This window comes from Synchiropus splendidus, chromosome 1, assembly GCF_027744825.2.
Source record: "Synchiropus splendidus isolate RoL2022-P1 chromosome 1, RoL_Sspl_1.0, whole genome shotgun sequence".
NCBI classification, from domain to species: Eukaryota; Metazoa; Chordata; class Actinopteri; order Syngnathiformes; family Callionymidae; genus Synchiropus; species Synchiropus splendidus.
In genome coordinates, this window is record NC_071334.1 from 33,767,249 (window position 1) to 33,788,174 (window position 20,926).

The 20,926-nt window shown below is 44.1% G+C and overlaps 1 protein-coding gene across 1 annotated transcript in view; it reads left to right on the forward strand.

Annotated features, from left to right (window-relative positions):
- Window positions 1-6,712: 6,712 nt before the first annotated feature.
- LOC128752410 (ephrin-A2-like) overlaps window positions 6,713-20,926 on the forward strand; it is a 73,151-nt gene continuing 58,937 nt past the window's right edge. Inside the window, exon 1 of the mRNA XM_053853600.1 lies at window positions 6,713-7,924. Coding sequence (XP_053709575.1) covers window positions 7,752-7,924 — 173 coding nt within the window. The 5' untranslated portion in view covers window positions 6,713-7,751. The remainder of the gene's footprint in view (window positions 7,925-20,926) is intronic.

Genomic DNA, 20,926 nt, shown 5'->3' on the forward strand with positions numbered 1-20,926 from the left:
CCCCCCCCCCCTTTACGAATGGTGTCAGTTCAATGCTTGCCTTGCAGGCGTGTATTAACCAGCAGGGGGCGGCAGACGGTAATCTAAAGACCAGCCGCTTATGCGTTGGGAAATTATTGTATTTCACCTCATTTGTTCGGAGATATTGGTGGGCTGTGATGACATTAAATCATAAACAACTGCAGACCATCCACCAACTTTGGCCACATTCTTTCTATCCACTAAGATCTATGCTGACACTCCTCGTCCGTTGCTGCAAGTGACGCTCCACTCGCAGCGCAGAAGCCGGTCAAAAGCCCAACTTCGAGTTGTTTTCAAACCTGACGCGGCCCTAACGTGACCGCGCACACCTTCACGACAGAATGATCGTGTGTTCCTTGGCGGACTCGCGACGCCAGAGACGCCCTACGTGACGTCTCACTTCAAAACTATTGAAACTCGAGGACTGTCAAACTGCTTTGTTGTTTAAAAGTTGGCAAAATGCAGAGCCAAATAAATAAGCTCCAAAACGTGAGGAGATGAAGAATCACTATGAAGCAGAGGCGTGTTCAATAAATAAATCGTGATATATTATGCCATATTGCCGACCACTTTCTGGAGACATATTTATTTTTTTTACAAATACATTTTCTTCATTTTGTTACGGCAAATAGCTTCCCAAAACAGCAGAGTGCCGGTAGCTCAATATTTCTACCATTGTTGGATCTTCTCGACCTGTTGACAACTAGTGAAGCTGAGGTTGTGTTTCTCTGATCATGATTTTCATAGTTAAAGTGTGAATTCTTTTTCTCCAGAATTTTATGATGCGATGTCCTGATTGTATATGTTAGTGTCTTCTTCTTTGTTTATTGACTGAAAAAATGTTTCCCTCTCAATTCTGTATGTCGATTTATTTTAACATAATCAGACAAATAATTTTGGGGCTGACACTGCATCAAAAATATCTCTCACCATGAAGATAAATTAGAATAAAGCAACATGAACAGCAAAATAAAAATAAATGAAATCTGATAATACAAATAATCGTAAACATTCTTCCATTAAACACCAAGACACAAACATGAACAGTGTCCAGCGATGAATCGTTTAAGCAAATGCATGTTTTCTGTTCTCAAAGCACAAACAGACCTGTAAAAAAAATAATACATGTGTAATAACATACAATTGAAATGTTGTGCTATATGTATTGATTCACAACATGATTTGGAAATTTTCTTTTGTCTTTTGCAGAAATCTATTTTAAGCATGTCTTACTTTTTTGTTTGTGAGATTAAACCAAATGAAATGATTTTCCTTTCAATCCAAGTCCAAATAAATCAGGCGGATTCCGGACGAGTGACTGAACATCACTTGTGTGAGTGCGAGATTGCTCGTCCTCTCTGCCTGAGCTGATGGAGTGAGTCAGTAAATCGAGGCGATGTGAGCGGGTGATCAAAGATTTCACTCTCATTCAGCAGCAGCAGAAGAAAAGAGGACCAGAATCAACCAGCAGCAGAAGAAGCCAAGCGTTCACTCTCACAGCAGAAGATCTGAGGCTTTACAGACTCGGCCAAGTTCATATCCGTGTCTTCTTATCCCCTCTACAACCCCCCCCCGCCTGACTCCATATTGGACCGCCGACACGCAACCCGACAAAGAGGGATTGTGGGGAAGAAAGAGCCGGGACGCCGCCTCGGTGTCTTTGGCTGTCAGACTCAAACTGTTGGAGCAGGAGAAGAAGAAGAACAAGGTTTACCATAATCCCCCAAATCCTCGCACACATGTGCTTGTAGCGGATGTCGCCGCGACATGTCCGTCCCACCCCGAGTGACCCTAGAATCTTAACCTCCATCCTCAATGTTCCTTCGAAATAACTCGGATCTTGTGAGTCAAACTCCCACCGACAACTCTGTGTGGGTGATGAAGAGAACTAGTTAAACCAGTTCAACAGCCGGAGCGACTCAAGTCCAGCTCTGGTTCAGCATGACTGCGATTTAGAGTTTTGAACTTTTGAGTCCATGAGTCACGTCCAGCAACTCGGGTCCCAGTGGACCTCTCATATGTGTGTGACTCCGCAAGTAAATGAGTGCAACCAGTTAAACAAGTCAGGGGTGTGTTGTCCTCATAAGTGTTTGTAAGCCGTGATGTGAGAGTTGGTCGACAGTTTGAGCGACTCGGGGTCAGTACTCAAAGTCACTGGTTACTCAGGGCTACACGATTCAGGGGCTCATGTCCAGTTGTGGGAACACTCCAGATTTAGGCAATACATGAATCAGTATGGCAGCAGTGCGCCCCCTCGTGATCACCCGTCACTTGCTCACTTTCTCTGTTGTTGGATGTTTCAAATGATCCATTGGACTTGGAGTTCTTTCACTATCTGGTGTGCTAGCGTTAGCTTTTAGCCCAGATTATTTTCTCAACTTTGCGCACCACAAAATGACTAAAATTAGAATGTTGATGTTTGGAAACGCTCCAGTCGTCTGCTGCGAGACATCTCTCTCAGTTTTGGAGTTTCTCTATGCCAGCGGGGGACATATTGGCTGAGCGCGCCAAGGTGTGCTAATGCCTGGTGGGCAAGTACTTTAAATGCTAATTCTTCCACCAAGCACCCGGCGACCGGCCGGCTAACTACCTCTGAGCGAATCACTTTGCGCACCTCTTCACTCCCTGCCGAGCGTCCGCCACAAACAAACACAAGATGGCAGTCAGACGGCTAATCCAGCCCGCAGGAACGCCACGTTTGTCTGGTGAGCGGCGGACGGATGAGCAGTCACGCGTGTGTTGACGTGTTTTAGTGTGGAGGAAAGAAGCCTCAGCATGGAGCTAATGGCGGGTCCGGCTGACAGGTCCATCGCAGATTGTCCGCTGTTTTGCATCTTGGCTGACAGCTTCTGGAGCGTCTGCCTAAAAGCGAGATTATGCAAACGTGCGGCTCAGTGGCCTCCATTGCCACCTCCTCAGGGGGCACTACCACGATTGGGGGGAGCGACTGGTGCTTTTCTCGCCGTGGGATGATGACATGGAAAGAATTGTGACTCGCTCAGGTGTGCGCTTCACCTGCTGCATCCCCCAGCACAAGTTTCCTGCTAACACTGGAATATCCCGGTTTTCATTCTCCAGGTGATGCGGCACGTGCTCACTCACTTGCTCACCTGTTTGGTCGTCCACTGGCTCACTTTCACTATCACTCACTCATTGTCTCACTCACTCGCTCATGTGTTTGCTGACCCATGAAATTACTTGCTTGCACATTCACCCACTCATTCACTTGGTCTTTCACTCACTCATTGGCTCACTTGCTTTTTGGCTGAGCACTCATTCACATGTTTGCTTTCTCACTCACTCTCTCCCCTCACTCGTCACTATGCCACTCACTTGTCCCCTCACCTGCTCACTCACTTACTCCCTCATTCTTGGATTCATTCAGTCATTCACCTCACTCACTAATAAGGCCCTCACTAGTTCACTCACTCATTCACACACTCTGTCATTCCCTCGCTCGACTCACCCAGTCATTCGGCTTCTTAGTATCTCACTCGTTCACCTGCTCTCTCACTCACTAGTTCAGTCACTCGATTGTTTACTCAAAGCTAAAAACAAAAATAGAAAAAAAGAGAAGAAAGAAACAAGACAATAAATGGTGTGAAAAAGTCCTTCAATGGATCATAGCAGTGGTCAGATACATTCATGAGATTAGAAGTCAGAAGCGTGGGATCCAGGCCAGATTGCTGAATTGATGTCTACAAAGTCCAAGAAGCGAGCTGAAATTCTGTCAGTCAGAAACACTAGATTTCAGTCAGAGCCACGTAAACAGTGAAAACGAATCATCATTACAAGATGACAAACTCAGAAGGAGGTAAATAAATGGGAAGTTCAGGTCATTTGTAAAAATATGAGCAAAGTCAGGGGCCACAAATGGAAGCATTGAAAGAGATGTGGATGCAGGTGTTTGTTGCAGCCACACCACCTTTCTGTGGTTCAGTTTGTGACCCCTAAGTAGCTGACACTGACAGAGGAAAATCTGAAGGTTTTGTTTCAACATTCTGAAACTGTAAATCACCGTCTTCACAAGCCATTTGGAGTTCAAGGTCACCAAGCGCAAATAGGAATCTACTGACGTGATCAATTACAAAAACTTCCCATGAAACTCACAAGTACAGGAGTAAAAAGAGTTGAAGGAAGGTTATGAACTGAACTATGAAAAAAAAACTAGTTATGAGAAGACGCGTTGAAATGATGGGATAAAAACGGCAATATGTTTTTAATAGTCTTGATGGAGATTCTGCTCAGGTCCCATGTGGAGTACTGACCACTGCAGACCAGGATCACTGGACCAGAGCTAGAGCTGTGGCAGCTGCACATTACACAGCAGGAGGTCGCAATGTTTGGCTGGTGGAACAACAAAGTATCTTCCAAGGTCGGACATGTTCTTCACATGTATGTCCACACACACGCACAGGTTAATTAAAGGCTGGCTCACGAATCAGCAGACACTCCATTAAATCTCCTGTCCGTCCGTCTGTTTCGGGGTGGGACCCCCTGCTGAGACGCCCCGTCTCCTTCAGCAAGGACAAACAGACTCAGCGGGGGGTCCTCCCAGTTCAGTTCTGGTTCCTTTCAAAACCCAAAACACAAAGACCCGCTTGGATTCGGAGGGAGCGACGACAGAGCGTTTAGCCTCTCAACCCTCCTGCTTCGCTCACACACACACTGGAGCAAAGAGTGACTCGAGCTACGGGTGTCAGGACTCGGCCAGGCTCCTCTGCACCTCTGAGTTGCTTGGCGCTACAAAAAAAAACCTGTCGAGTCAAGAGGCGCCTATACAGAAGCTCAGTCGTCCACGAGAGACTCGGAGAAGAACGTCATCCAGCTGAGGCGACTCGAGCCTCTGGTGCAGGAAGCTTCCTTCACTCTGACTGACGACAGGATGGGCAAATCAAACAAGGTCTGGAGTCTCACCTGGACCGGTCTCCCGCTGACTTCCTGCTGGATCTGCTTCCCTCATTGACTCCCACGCTCATCGGTTAATTGCTACTTTCATTAATCCACTCCAGGAAGTCCGAAACTGACGCGCTGAAAGTGAACTGCAAGCTGAGGAGACGTCAATAATCTTCTTTATTTATATGTAAAACATCAGCTGAAATGTTATTATGAAAACTATATTTCATATTTTCTGTTGAGAAAAGATCCGCGACTCAAGTCTGAGTGCAAAATTAATCATTAAAAATAATAAAATAAAGAACAAATATGAATTAGCTTTGTTTGTGTTGGTGTCCAGAGAAGAGTGACCGTGGCAGAGAGTGGTCACAACCCACCTCCACACCACCATCTGGTCCGAGCTCGGCGGCTCAGAAACACGACCGTGTCGGATGTAGAATCTGTCTTCTGTGGCTCCGATTCGGGTCCTCGGTCACCGTGGTCCCCAAGTGCCCGGAGGTCCCTGCATTTATTCATGGAGCTCTGAAAGTTTTATGCTGCGACTCCATTAATCTGCAGGACAATTTTAAAAGCAAGAATTAAAGATTCATCCTCTCTTTATCCTTCTCTCTTTCTCTCTCTCTCTTTCTCACTTTGTCCCTCCCTCTCTCTGTCTCCAAAGTCGCCCCTGAAATATTGATGAGTGCTGAATCACAGGATGGACTCGGGCGGTTGCCGGCGCCCTCAGCTGGGGAACCTGGACTTGGTCACCGGACTAGTCGCCGAGAGATTTAAAAATAGAAGCTAGAGGAGCTAGAAGAGTGTGAGTAAATGTAGGTCACATGATTACACAACTCGGTGATCTCCCCGCAGTTATGTGGGTTCCTCCAGGTACTCTGGTTCACCCTGAGACAGGCTTCAGGAGGGAACTGCACTGACAACCTGTTGTCTTCATGCACAATGCTACACAGAGAACATCATGAGTTCACATTTGCCTATTTGAAAGTTTGTGGTTTGACTGCACATGACACATCACCTGACTGGGTCAGGTGACTTGCACCTTAAATTTGACGGGCTCCATTAACTGCACTTGAACTGCAATGAGTCAAGGCCTGGAAACACAAGTCACATGACATGGACTTGAGCCAGATTCAAGTCACACAGTAGACTTGAAAAACATTTAAGACTTGCAAATCCACTAGAAAGGTAAAGACTAACTAGTGGACTGAGTTTCCACTGTGGAAATACATACTATTGTATTTGAAAAACGCATTTTATTACATTGCGGACTGCATCTATCACCGGCTGTCTGAAGTCACTCAGCAAGAATTGCAGAGCAAGGGACAGGGAAAGGTTGGCGTGAGCCCTGATCAGTCACAAAGATGTTTTTCCCAACTGAAAACGGCTCTACAACAACACGACAGGTGTGTTCTAGTGAGCTCTCCATCTTCATTTACGTTAGCACGTCTCTCTCATTTGTTTAGTGTTGTTGCTGAGTGTTAAAACTGAAACTGCACAAACACTTGCATAGTTTTATTTGTAGTATTAAAATATTTTTTTCTAGTGTTAAAATATTTTCTAGTGTTAAAGTATTTAAGTGGGGTTTAACTTTTATTCTCCTTCATTTTTGATACTTTGAGCGCCTCCCCAAAACAATTCTTGTTACCCTCTGTCTCCCCCTCCAAATGCCGTCACCTGACCTCAAGTTTGACTTGGGACATCGATGAAAGTTTGAACTCGGAGTTTTCCGTGTGGCGCGAGGAACCGCGCAGACGCAGAGCACGCGGCTGACGCGTCTCCCCTGAAAGAGATGAAGGTCACTCAAGTTGAGATCAGGGGTTGAATCCGACACTAGGCGGTGACAAGAACAGTCACGTTCAGCAACGTGAGGCGGAATTTGCAATCAGACGCTTAAAAAGACGTTTTCCATTTTCTCTGACTCCCTGGCGCAGGATGAGATGAAGGCAGCAGTGGGGGTCTGTGTGGGTGCAGAACCTCGGTCGCTCTTCCCAGGCTGATGTTGGCTGATGTTCCATTATCACAGCTGTCCACAGACTCCGGACCTCGCTGGTTCCGACTGATCCTAATTAGAGTGAGCAGCGTGGATCAGAGACCCCGCCCCCGCGGGAGGTACCAGGCCAGCAAGTCAGCGGCGGAACGAGCGCTCCTCCTGTCGCTCCACTCGGACCCACTTTCTTCTTTGTTTGTCCGAATTGCGCTCCGATCCCGGTCGCTGCGGAGGAGCGGGACTTGAGAAGTTTTAAAGAAGCAAAAGTGCGGAAGGACCCGTGGAAACGTGCGGACTGCGTCCCGGATGCCCGGCCGCGACTGCAGACCGGCGCGGGGATTTGAACTTCCTTCAGCGGCAGAGAGCGGGGGGACGCTCCGGGTGATGCTTCCGAGTGCCTCACACAGAAGCTGCAAGTGCTGACTCGGTTGGTGACGGACTTAAAGTGACGTGTCGGGCCTCTGCTGGAGGCGTCCCAGACTCTGCGGGGAACGAGGGGACCCATCCGGGTGAGTGACACATGGACGGACCGGGGGACCGCAGCTCCCGCCGGTGGGCTCCACTCCGGCTCTGAAGGGGTTAAAATGAAACTTTTGGACAGTTTCATCACTTGGCGGAGAGTTTGGACCAATTTAAGGACGTCGTGAAGGTTTCCCGGGAAGTTTTTCAGCGAGTTATGGATCGTAGTCTGCCCGCTTGATGGTCGCTGATAATCGATTCATCACTCTGAGCGTCGATCTCGTTTAAACTGTGAAGCATCCCTCCATGCTCATCCCTCAGCGGGACACATTCTGAATCCGTGTCCGAGTTCTGGTGCCTCACCGGATCAGCCCTCCATCAGACGCGGATGGCCGCCGGGACGCAGCGCGCTGCCCCGCCGCTCACGGAGCGCGGCACGCGGCCGCTCCTGCTGCTGCTGCTGCTGCTGCTCGGCTCTCTGCTCCGCTTCTGCTGCGCGGTCACCGACGACCGAATCATCTCCGACCGATACGCGGTCTACTGGAACAGCACCAACCCCAGGTAAGACTCAGAACCCGCCCACGGCCAACAGAAAGTGGAGACAGAGAGCTCCGACTCTGGACGGACCTCAGCTGGGACGGAGGGCAGAAAACCTGGGAATATTCCTTTAACTCAAACTTTGTTCTAACTGTATTTTAGCTAGCGTTTAAAATGAAAATAAAGACTCATAGTCATCAACGAAACCGCGATTTTTTAAATCAAAAAACTTGAAAATAGCCACTTTTGGATTAAAATAATTTCTCAGAAAACTAAGACAGAAAAATGGACACATTTTTTGACTTTTTTTGAGTTTTAAAAATCCATCAAGAGTGTGGAGTGGGTGCAGTTGCAACACAAGAACGTTGAAAAAAGGGAGAAAAAAATCAGGAATAAAATGAAGAAAACTCAGGAGCCAAACATTTTCAATTTTAATGAAACACAATCGGAGAACGTGTTGAAAACAAATCACAAACAAACAGAATAAAAGTCAAATTTACCCCTACTGTACACAAAGACACTCAAAGTAATTTACGTTAATTAGAAAATATTATTAAAACTTCACATTAATTTATGTAATTGTGAGCTACTATTTCTATTTAATGACCTGACCAACAATGTAGAAATAAATGAATTTTCTGGTGTCTGGCTCATGGAGGGCCGACAGCAGCTCCGTCACCTTGCTAGCTCGCCAAAATTTACAACACTGAAAAACAATCTGCACATTCACTTCAAATGTGCGGAAATCACCTGTGATGCTGTTCTTTAGGATTTCACTGAAGACTCATTCAGTCATGGCTTGGTTCCAACACAGTAGGCTACTGCAGTTTTAACTTCAGGACTCCATCTAACTCAGCTTGGAGGTGACAAATGGTTGAAATAGAATCGGTGGAAGGGGCTGTTTATTTGCTGTAACAATGTTATAATTGCAGAAAATGGAGTGATTATGACCCCAAAGGAGCACTTTGACCTCGATCTCACCTGCCATAGTTTCTGCTGTGACCTCTGACCCCAGCAATTACCCGATTAGCCAAATAGCATTTGTGTGTGTGTGTTTTTTTGTTTGTTTTTCTGGTGTTCCTCCTGGTAGCAGAGCGTTAGCTGCTTCTGTCCTGCGCTCTGATTGGCCGCCTGCTGTCTGAACGCTCCAATCGGGTTGAGCGGTGTTGTCGGATCATGGTGATCCTGCAGGGAATTCTCGTTTGGAAGTTTTCGACGGCAAGGAAAGAAAAATGTTTGTGTATATCACGGGAACGAGAGAAAGTGCCGACTCAGGAGTTTATTAATCAGGAACGTTGGCGTGTGTGAGAGTTTGTGTTCGCCCAGTTGTGTCGTTCCGGCTGTTATTCCTGGTCACATCTGCTTCTGGTCTGTGGGCCAGTGCCCTCACACACATACACACGCACACGACGGCCCGCGTTTCACTTGAGTTCACATAATCAAGTTAAAATTCCTGCGCGTGTGGAAACAGACCTGCATTTCTCTGATTGTATCACTTTTAGGAAGCAGAATTCAGCTCAGACTGGATCAAAGTTCCGGACGAAACTAATTCCCATTCCCACAGGATACACTATATGACTCCCAGTGATGGCTGATTATCTTTCCATCTTGATCAATGGAGTCTGAAATTGATCCTAAATCCCCAACTTCTCTGCTGTTGCTCATGATTATTTTGTGTTGTGACCATCAGGTCACCTTGAATTTGCTCCTGTTTTGACCTTCAAATGGAACGTAAGGAATAAAATGAAGCTTTTAAGTGAATCACTGATCGACTGCGAACACGCTTCCGGACTAGAAGCCATTCTTGTTGGTGAATCCACGTCAGATGTTTTGACCTAAAATCCGTATCCTCACTAGATGACCTTCATTCCGCCATGATCCGTCCTCATCCCCGTGAAGCAGCCGCACCACGGTTTAACTATTTCGCTTTATTTTCCCAAACCTCAAGCGTTTGTCTTCAGAAAAGAGTTTAATAAAATAGTATGTCTTCCTTACACGGCATGTGCTCATGAATAAAGGTCAGCAATTTGTGTTTATTGCCCTCTCAAATCTCGAATTTCTAATTTCAGAAAATTTAAAAAATTTATTGAAACGCGCCTTTTTTTCAAACACGAAAAAATTATTTAAAAGCATTAAAAATATTAAACCCTTTCATTTAAATTTGAAAATGAATGTTAGATAAAATGCTGTCAAAATGAAGTTCTGTATACATTTGACAGTATAGCAATAACTACATGTACACACACGCACACACACAACCTCCTGCATTCATTATTATTTTGATTTTATTTAAATCCTCCATGCAAATAAAATGTAAAAAAAATGAATTGGTAAAAATGGTTGTAGTTCCCCTAAAATTGCACAATTTTTTTTTTTTTTTCTCATAAAAAAAAAACTGCATTGCGGAATCTTGGAAAATGGCGCCTCTGCAGCGAGGTGTTTGCCAGCGGGGGTCCGACGCCTGTGACGGCAGCTCTGGTTCTAATTTGTTCCTGGAAATGCTGATGAGAACCAAAGTGATCGGGTAATAGATCCATCAATTTTCCACTTCCTGCAATTCTGAATTCTGCTGAGGTGATTTTGCTATAAGCCAGGTTGGTTCCTATGTTTTGCTCAAGAGCACAGCAGCTGGGACCTAACCACGGGAGAGAGTTGAAGCCACACTGAAGCGCTTCAGTTGCACTTTCTGTTTTCTCCACGTGACAATGAGACTGCTCCCCGTACGCTGTTGCCCCCCTGGATTGTACGTCTTCATCACATATGTAAATGTGACAAATCGACTGAATATTCACAATCTGGTTTGGTTTTAGCGGCTACATCCTATTAAATACTACAAATTAATTAAAATAATAACCATAAATAAATATTTAAATTGCATTTATTCCTGAAATGACACCTTTTTAAGGTCAGTGAGGGCTGCACAATCCACGCAGCTAATTTACCATGTGCTCTCTGAAGTAGTCGGATACTAACTGCACTGCGCTGTTGCACCTCTGCCACGCCCACCTGGTGATTCCTGAAATGTTTTCTCATCCTGATCCTCAAGTGCAAAAAAAAAAAAATTGAATCTAGATTAATTCTTTTTAAAACTAATTATGACTGCAAACATTTGACTCAAATTCATATCTCCCCAACTTCTTGACATCTGCGTTAAATATGAATCAGTATTATTTTACTGAAAGAACCACCACTGCAAAATGGTGATAAAAATATTGATTCAAAAATGTAGATTATTATTATAATGTATATTACATATTATTATGTATTTATTAAACGTGTAAAGGAGTGACACTACAAAATGAATGTCATGATAATCAAATGTAACCATTAAACATCAACACCAAATGAATGAATAAATAAATGAAACCGAAATTAAGAATCAGGTAAAATGGACAATAATAGACTAGGATCCTTAAATCAATATAAATCATAGATTTCCCTATTTACAATCAAGTGATGCATTTAAAGTAATTGTGTCTGTAAACTGACAAAATGAGTACATTGTATTTTCTGGTTACACAAGAGACTCTCTCCCTGAAGCACTGAGCAGCCTCCAGTCTGACATCTGTCGTTGAATTCTTTCTTCTGCATCAGTTTCCGCTGACACTCATCTGCGGGGGCCACAAGTAGCAGAATGAAATTTGAAATGAATTGAAATTTATTTAAATTTTTTGATCCACATCAGGCCCGTAGTAGTGGGACTCATGAAATCATTTGGTGGACTACATTTGGCCCCCAGGCCTCAGCTTTGACATGCACTTTCAATGGCAAAAGTACTACATGAAATATGTTGGATAAAAATAGTTGGAGTTTAAAAGGCAATATAATTTGAAAAAAAGCAGAAGTCAGCTGAAGGTTGTACGATTGACTGGACCATATTTTTCTGGACTTTAGTGAATTCTGAAAATAGAAGATATATTTTTGCGGCCGATTTAATAAGTCAATGTAGTATGACGTGCACCCGTCGTCTTTAAAAATGTGCTCAAACTTTTACCTGTGTTGCACTGTGTGCGAGTAAGCGAATAGAGGCATGTACAATCTTATATTTGACTTCCATACTGGAGGATTCTCAATAAGATATTCATTTTTGGGATGTATGCCAGTGTGTCGTGCTTCAACAACGGTGTCTCACATTTGTCATGCGTTCGATTTTAAATAATAACCTTCTTCACGTGGTTTATGTTTCATGTACATGTGAGATCGTAGCTGTGGACTATTTCACGTGAAACTATTGCTCGACTGGTGTGGGCGATATGTCTGGGTATTTGTTTCCCCAGCTGGATTCCAGCGGGATCGAGGTCACTCCTCTCGGCACCGCCCCCCTTCCTTCTCCGATACTATATGTCATGTGTACTGCATGTTCTAGGCTAGTACTGGCCACTTTCTCGGCCAATACAGAATGGCAAATATTTTGCGACTTTAACTGGCCTATACCGATTTTTGCTGGTTTTTCACTGGCGTCACAAATACTCTCTCTTCACAAGAAGAAAAAAAAAAATCAATTTAATGTCAGATGTGTTAGTGGATGGAGGGTGCATGGCTCCGTAATATGTACTTTTGTGGGAAAATTAATTGTAATTCAAACATTGTTTGTCGTGTCCGAGTTTTGGTGTACACTTGACTGAATGAGTAATAGTGCTGCTTATAATGTACAAATGTAAACGGTTGCTCTTTAAAAACCTTTTTTCAATTTGATCGGCGACTCTCAATGACAATGACATAGACGCTGGTGAATGTACTTGGTACTGGTGCACCCCAACATGCTTTCTTTTGTCACCTGGATTTCATCGTGATGTCGGCATTCGCGACCGCAGCAACCATCGTATTTTACCCAGTTCTGAATTAGCTCACCAGGCACTAGTAGGAAGTCAAAGTTGCAGCTTGATTTTCTAATATGTTTTTGTGTTTTTCTTGTCGACTAGTCGTGACCTGACCTCAGTACTAACTTAGCAGGTCATCTCGCTGTATTGGCTGGTCATTACACTTGTTTCTCATTTGGCGGCCATTTTGTCGACCTTGAGGTGTGCTGGTGATCAAAACCTCTGTGTCATGTATCACACATATCATTCCACTGCTGACACAGGTCGGACCATTTTGATGTCGAGTCACTCGCTGTTGAGGTTGATGGAATTTCCCTGGCTGCATGTTGTTTCAAACTTCACTTGGACTTGTGGTTTACCCCCAGCATGATGCCGTAGCCCTCTCTATAGTCAAGCAGTTGATCCTTGCTCCTGTTGCGAGCCATGTAAAACACACCATCCAGCAGCTAACGTCGCTCACAAATCATGCTGGACTTCTACTGTTGTTTGAGAATTCTGAATTGTACAGACTGCAATGAGGTGATGACCGCAACATTGCTAATGGTTGCATCCCGCTGAAGTTAGGCGCCTCAGCTGGCCACTCTTGGAGGAGCATTACTCCTTCTTTACTCCAAGTTGCTACTTGGAGACTGGGCTTCCAGCGGTAAGAGAGCGTCCAGACACCAGTCAGAAAACACAACACGGAAAAGCCTCATTGTGAACACATCCACGGCGTCGTGAGTCAGAGTCCCATCTTCCGCCAGGAATCTCTGGCGTTCCAGCATCATTTGTATTTGGGGAACATCTCACGCTGAGATCAGAGCGCAGCGGCTGTGAACGTGTGAATGCAAAGTGAGGGTTAATCGATGAGGCTGAACTCAGAGGGTTCACGTCATCCTGATGCTCCAGCTCTGGGTCTTGTGACCTTGACAACTCTGTTCTGGAATATTCAGTTTCCAGATCAGAAAATCTTTTGTTTGTGTGTGTGTATGTATTACTGAAACACAATTAAGTAACTATTGTTATTAATTGTTTATCATTTTATTACTCTAATTGTTATTGTAATTGTTATCAAAAATGTGTGTCGTAAATTATTCATTCTTTATTTTTTCCTGAGCATGGGATAAAATTGCACTTCTTAAATACTGATTATTAATGACAATATTTCTAGATTACAGATATATATGTTTTTGAATTAAATATTGTTGCATATCTCTGAGTCCTTGTGCACATTACCAAATGTTATGAAGCATCACGGGTTTGCATCATCTTACATTAGCTGATCTTGTTGAAGAGCCATGGGTGGACTTGGACTTCATCATGGGAAAGAGTTCTGCAGGCTGCTGTGGCTCTAGGCTGGTAGCACTGTGAGCGTGCAGCACCATCCCAAGATCAACTCCTCCTGCTGAGAGCCATGATCAGGAGGCCAAGTGGTTTGGACACGGGGAGGGGAGAGACAATGAGAGACATCGGAGAGTGTTGGAGATGGAGTTCATGATGAAGGAGGACATGACTAGAAGCTGAAGACAGACGGAGGTGGAGAACTTGCTGATGGAGGACGACCCAAGAACACGTGGAATCTTCTGTTCTCCATTATAGCTGGTGAACTGAGTGATTTGAATTTTCTCGACTCATCTGCTTTCCTTACCGAAGTGGATCAGCCAACTAAAAATAAAAATCTTGACAAATGAAAAAGATAATTGGACAATTGCTAGAAGCTTTAAATAAGTAAAAGTCATGCTTTTTTTTTATCGTGTAAGACATTTCCTCTTACTTTGTACGTTCTCCCTGTATTGTGGGGGTTTCCTCCTTGTGGGCCCTTTTGCTGGACCCCACTAGGTTAATCCTCAGTTTGAGGATGAGGGCTTTGAAACAACAGGTCATTATGATTTAAGTTTGCTTCAGAGTCCTGGTTACGGTGAGCCATTTGTTTTGGATGGTTAGGTTTAGAGTGAGAGGCTCAGGAAAGCATCATGGCAATGAGCGGACCCTATGTTGTATAAATACAAATGTGTGTGGCTCTTAGCTCTTGTCCCAAGTGGCAGGGATTTATGGTACGTTACATTTGTGCTTGCCACTTGGACCCAATGTAGCACTTCCAAGTCAAAAAGACGTAGAATCCTCACCTCGGCGAGTGTGCGAACGTAAACAGGAAGTAGAAGTTTCGATTCAGTCAGACACACAAATCTCTACAAATGTGTGCTGCCTCTTCATCTGCCGGGCTTTGTACTTCCAAATGGAGCATTTCTATCAACAACTTGTGAGACATGCAGTCATGGACGTCACGCTTCTTGTGTTCTGACTTTGATATCTAGAACACGCTGAACTCAGTTGTGATGTCATTCCCAGGTTCCGAGGTTACTAGAACGCAGCAATAGACCAGGTCCTGTGACCCTATAATGAGGGGTCATTTAGGTCGCCCCAGACTCTTTATCAGCTGAGTGGCCACAATGAGCTCACAGACAGATGTAGAATGCTGTAAGTTCTCTTCTTCACTCCGACACTGGCTGGTCTGAGCCCTGGTATGAGCAGTTTTAGTCTCCACAGGGTCGAACAGAAGCCAAAGTTGTGGATGTCTCTCTGCGGACTGCAAGTCTTTGTCCTGTCAGACGTGAACTCATCTCACGCCGATCATCTGGTGCTCAACATTTTTCACAACTGACTGCTTGACTAAATGAAATTAGGGGGAAATGAAGTGTTCCTCTGTGGCCGCTGCTCTGCCCCCCGAAAAATGTTAACTTCATTAAAGCGCTGATGTCCCGGGGAAGATGCCGAGTGGAACTCCTGATGGATTTAATAAATCCAAAGCGTGAGACCGTGTCGGGAAAAATCCCGCATTAATCAGTGGCAGGTTCTCGCTCACTGTTCCAGCAAGAGAAGAGTGGGCTTCCTCAAAAAGCTCCTGGTTGGGGAACCCCCCACACCACCCCACCCCAACACTCTGGGTCAATGACGCTGTCTCACCTCCTCATCTGTCTATTTGACTGCTCGTGTCAAGATTTCCCGTCGTAAATTCCCTCCAGTGACGTCCAGTGGATGAAGGATTCTCCAGAAGTGTAAGCTTATAAATAAGAGCAGCAGACAAACTTGATATTTAACTGCATATTAAAGCAATAATTCTCTCCATGGGGCCAGCTGGATATCACAGACAAACCAGCGAGTTTCAGTCCAGAGTAAATCTGTCGTCAGTCCTGACGCTGACCCTCGTGAGAACTGAGGACCTGGAGTGAAAACACAGACACCAACCATGAGCACACAAAAGGATAACTAAACACAGCAATAAATCACCAACACAACCACCAATTACAACACACAACAGCACAAACAGTATGGCACAATATTGTGTTCTAAAGGAACCAACAACAAAGGACACAACACAACAACAAAAATATGACATTTGACAAGAAATAAATAAAATAAACACCTAAAACAAGGAGCCCTGGAAGTGACAGGCATCTGTTTATTTTTCAGATGTGACTTGCATGACTTTATTTATTTTTTTATCCCGAGATAACACTTATCTTGAGATCATTTTTTTGGTATTTCCTACAGTAATCTACTTATAATTTGTATCTTGAGATCATTTTTATCTTGGTAATCCATTGCCACTTTCAGGGATGCATAATACGTATAGTGTTAAAAACGCACTGACTTGCAGACAGTGACTGCCAACGTTGACAAACAGTTACGAAGCCATGGGAGACATAGTGGTTACAGGAGGATGGATACAAAATACTTTGCCAGAGAGGCAGTTATGCATGCGCTGACATTTACGCTTGTATCTCAAAATTATCTCGAGGTACGAATTATCATGTGATAAAAATGATCTTGAGATAACTGTTATCTCGGGATAAAAAAATTGAAGTCATGCATGTCACATCCAAAAAAAATAAAGACATGCATGTCACGTCCAGGGCTCCGTAAACAATAAAACATAACAAGAAATTAAATGACCAATAATTACCCTCAAGTTCAAATGAAAGCGAGCGAGCATCTGTGATGATCGTACTTAGAATACTATTTGTTAGCTCAGCAACTTGCTCAGGATCACATCTTACAGGAAATGTGTCCATCCGTGTCTGTGATAATTTGTTAAGAGACACAATAATTAGTTAACCTCACTAAAACTGTCATGACTTGTTTGTCAACCCTTAGGTTCTTAGATGAGCTCTACGTACTGTATTTGTAGCATTGTAGACACTTTATATATTAAGAGATGGATCTTGCGGTCAACCATGTTTACAGTGTTGTGATGGCGTGCTGCACTAGAGAGTTCCATCTATTATACATCTATATTATTGGATTTTGGACATTTATGAATTGGTTCAGAATTGTTTACATACGAATCGCGGCCCTGGCAGCAATGTTTGCGGGCAAATGTGAGTAAATGTGTCATCTCAACAAGGTGGGAGTGAATATGAATGTGCACATGTGGGCGAAAGGAGACTAAAGTGACTGGTGGAATTTGCTGCTTGTCAACACACTAGATTTGGTAAACGATAATTAATGTGGAAGCACAAATAGAGACAACAAAGCGTCTCTAAAATCAAATGACTGGACATGACAGATATTAAACACCCACGGCAGGAAGAGCAGAAGGAGCGAAACATTCTTAATCGGTACTACTCTGGCTGAACAAAAGCAGACAACACAATCGTCAAAAGTCACCATCCTGGTCGTCTAAACTCTCCAGCCGTCCTCCTCCAGGCCCCTCCTCCAGCTTCAGTCCTCCGCAGCTGCAGCTCCACGCTGGTTCTGTTTGAGGTTTCTCCTTCGCCTCGGTAAACGCTGACTCATCAAAGAGAACCTGATCTCGTCCTGAATATTTGGAGCTTGAGTAAGACATTATTGCGCTGGATGTTTGTGGAAATGATTATTAATGAGGCTCACTTGTTTGTTCCTGCCAATCTCGTTGTGAGGTCTGGATCCCGCAGGTACCAGACTCAGAGCGAAGAAAGGCGCTGCCAGACCAAGGAACAAAACAAGTTCACAGGCAAGAACACGACTCAAAACACATGTTGTGGAGCAGAACGAGACTTTACCCATCAACAGTTGAGCCCTGATAAACCCAATGCAGCATGTGTGGGTTTTGGGCCGGACTCCAAGGGAACAGCGCCGCCTGACAGGCGAAACCCGGGGCTATTAAGGCGAGTAAATTACTCCCTGCTGCTGCGCTCTAATGCTCTGGTGTCGTTGCGGTCTAATTGCTGAGAACGCGATGATGACTGAAGGATGTTGAACTGGCTCCTTCGTCCATCTGGATGTCAGCGGCTGGAAAAGCGTGGAATCACACTGGAAGCGTTGAGTGAGTTGGACTGAAGCGCCAGGCGACAGTCCTGCAGCTTCGCGTGAACATTCTTAATAAATCCAGCGTCGTGGACGTATTAAGGTCGTCCACATCTGGATCGCATCAGCGTGAATGACTTATTAACAACAAAGCCTGCTTATTAAATTGACGCTGAAGAAGTGGTCCAAATAATCAGCCGGACGACATCATAAGTCTTTTAACAATGTTTATAACGTGTCAACATCGTAGCTGCGTCAGGTCGCCGTCCTCGGGGTTTCAGACAGTTGCTGTCCACATGTCTTCTGCTCTTGAATCCGCTCATTGTTTTCGTGCGGTTCCGATATTAGCGAATGTGGCTCGCGAAAGCTGCTTTCGATTAATGTATGAACCTCCAGCTGTGGACGACCAGAGTCGCACAACTCCACTTTAAGGCCACGTAATTGCGTCTCCTTTGAGTGTGAAAAATAGATTTTACGATTTACCACAGTCAAGTGTTGTGGTGAGTTGACGGCTGTCGACATCTGCAAGAATTGCAGGGCCTCAGTCTCTATCATCAACAACCAATACACGTCACCATTCAAGCCTTCACAACACCCTGGACACACAAATGTGTAACTCTCCACGTTATTGTCTTTACTTATGGTGGTAATGTAAAAACTGCTGGGTCACCTTTGGTCTAACAGAGTGTGGTGGACTGCTGCTGAAGCATGACAAAGTTCAACAACTGATGTTGAACGCGACACGAATCGTGTGATGAGTGACTTTAGTGCTGAGTGTTGGTAACAGAACACAGATTCAATAGTGAGTTTGTTCTGCTGCATCTTCAAATGTATTTGCTTTTGAATGATAAAGTCAGTCTTCAGAGAATAAATACTCACCTGAAGGTGGTGCTACGATGGTGAATAATGAAATATCAAGTCTAAACTGAGTCAGAGTTACTTATTCAACCAATTCCAACTGACACCGCAGTATGAGATCCATTTTCTGTGACGGATCGTTGCGAAGATAGTCTCTGCTTTGCCATGTGAAGACGGCACTTTGATAATTTATTTTCCTGACACATTAGAATCACAGAAGGACAGCCATGACTCGGAGGTTACTTACAGTCAAGTCTGTTGTTCTAGTAAATTTATAGGTCAGCGAATAATAATGTTGACGCATTAGCCATTAGCGTAGCATGGATGGCCTCACATCGTCTGCTGAATTGGGCTGAGCTGGTAGCTACTTGAGGAAAAGTTGTTGATGTACCGCCCTGAGTTTCACTTCCGCGAAGTTCGTGACGACGATAATCTCGTCGCAATTCTTAGCTTGTGTCACCCCGCGGAATCCGTTGAGCTCTGTCGATTCCTCTGAGCCTGCTGCAGACTTCACGGGACAGTCGGCTGAAGTGTGGCGGTCTTCGTGGTGGCGAAGGGGGGCGAGACAGAGGTTTGGCGGGTGGGGGGGTTTAAAGTGCTGAGTGAGTTAAGAGGCAGAACAAAATGGCGGCTGCAGCTGCTGGGAATTTCTGTTTTTCCACTCCGTCGAAAAAGAAAAAAGCGCCCGCCATTTTCTCCTGCAGTGATGCAGAGACGGGACTCCCACCGCCGGACGCCCTCCACCACAGCCACCGACACCTAAACCTGCTGAAACAGCAGCGTTAACGGGACGCTCGATTATATGTGAGACACCTTCGTCCTCGTGAGGAAATAAAAAAGCTTTTCAATTAAATGATATTTAGTTAAAATAAGGAAAATCTAGTTAACACAACAGCTGTGGATATTTTGATATTGTTCTTTATGATCTCTCAGATCATTTTGCATCAGACCTTTCACTGTTTTTTTAGTTGACGTTTGTACGGAGGTAACGGTCAATATGTCAACTTTCCGTGATTCTCCAGTCCACACTTGCTATCAACCAATCTATAAGAAAAAAACAACACTGCGTCATGTTCCAAAAATAAAATAAAATAAAATAAAATGTTATTTTTTTAGCTAATTATGTTACACACTTTGTTTATAATTCATACAGTGGTTTCACTAACATACACATCAATATATTTACTATTAATTTATATTATTTTCTGATTATTTATTTTGCTTTTAATTTTATTTATTTTCTATTTTTGTCATCAATTTAGTTTTTGAAAATGTATATGCGCTGCCTGATTTGTTGTACATGTTAAATGTGTGTTTACATGTGATGTGTGTTTCATATGAAATTTAATATTTACACTATATTTTTAAACTCAATATTTTAAAACGATATCTATGCATTTTTTCATATCACAGTTTTATTTTAATCTTGAAATGAAATTGAATAATGTAAACCTTGTATTTGCTAATGCAAATCATATTTCATTTTCATCCTCACGATACTTGACTACAGATTGTGAAACAAGTTAATTGAAGATAGATCAAATATAGAAGATGACAACTTTGGCAACATGTCCAGAGTCCAGAACTTTCATTTTGCGATAAAAGCACTGAAATCAGAGTAAAGTGGAAGCAAATTTGCTCAAACTTTCGGACAAACGAGGGTGTTTCGTCTTCAGAAGATACAGTGACACAACACTGTACATGATTCGTGCTCATTGCAAGTCAGACTTGGCTGGATGTTTAATCCTCCGTCAGCTGGCAAGAGCTCCGTCTCTGGTGTGTTGCTTTGTCTCGGCGTCTGTTTCCCCTTGAATCAAGAGAAAGAGATTTTGTGAGTTTCGGTTCTCAACTATTTATTATTCATCGTCGCCTGACGCCGACATTGCCGTGAATCTCCGGCGGCTGATTGAAAGGCTTGGCAACTGTGATGCGTCCGGACCAGATGTTGAAGAAAGTTTCAAAAGAGGAGTTGATTTATTTAGACTGTAATGAGGAGCGATCGCTCGCAATCATGAGTCGCGTAACGGACGAGGGATGGATGAGAATGTGTGAAAGCGACTTTTGCGTGTGCGTGCGTGTGGAC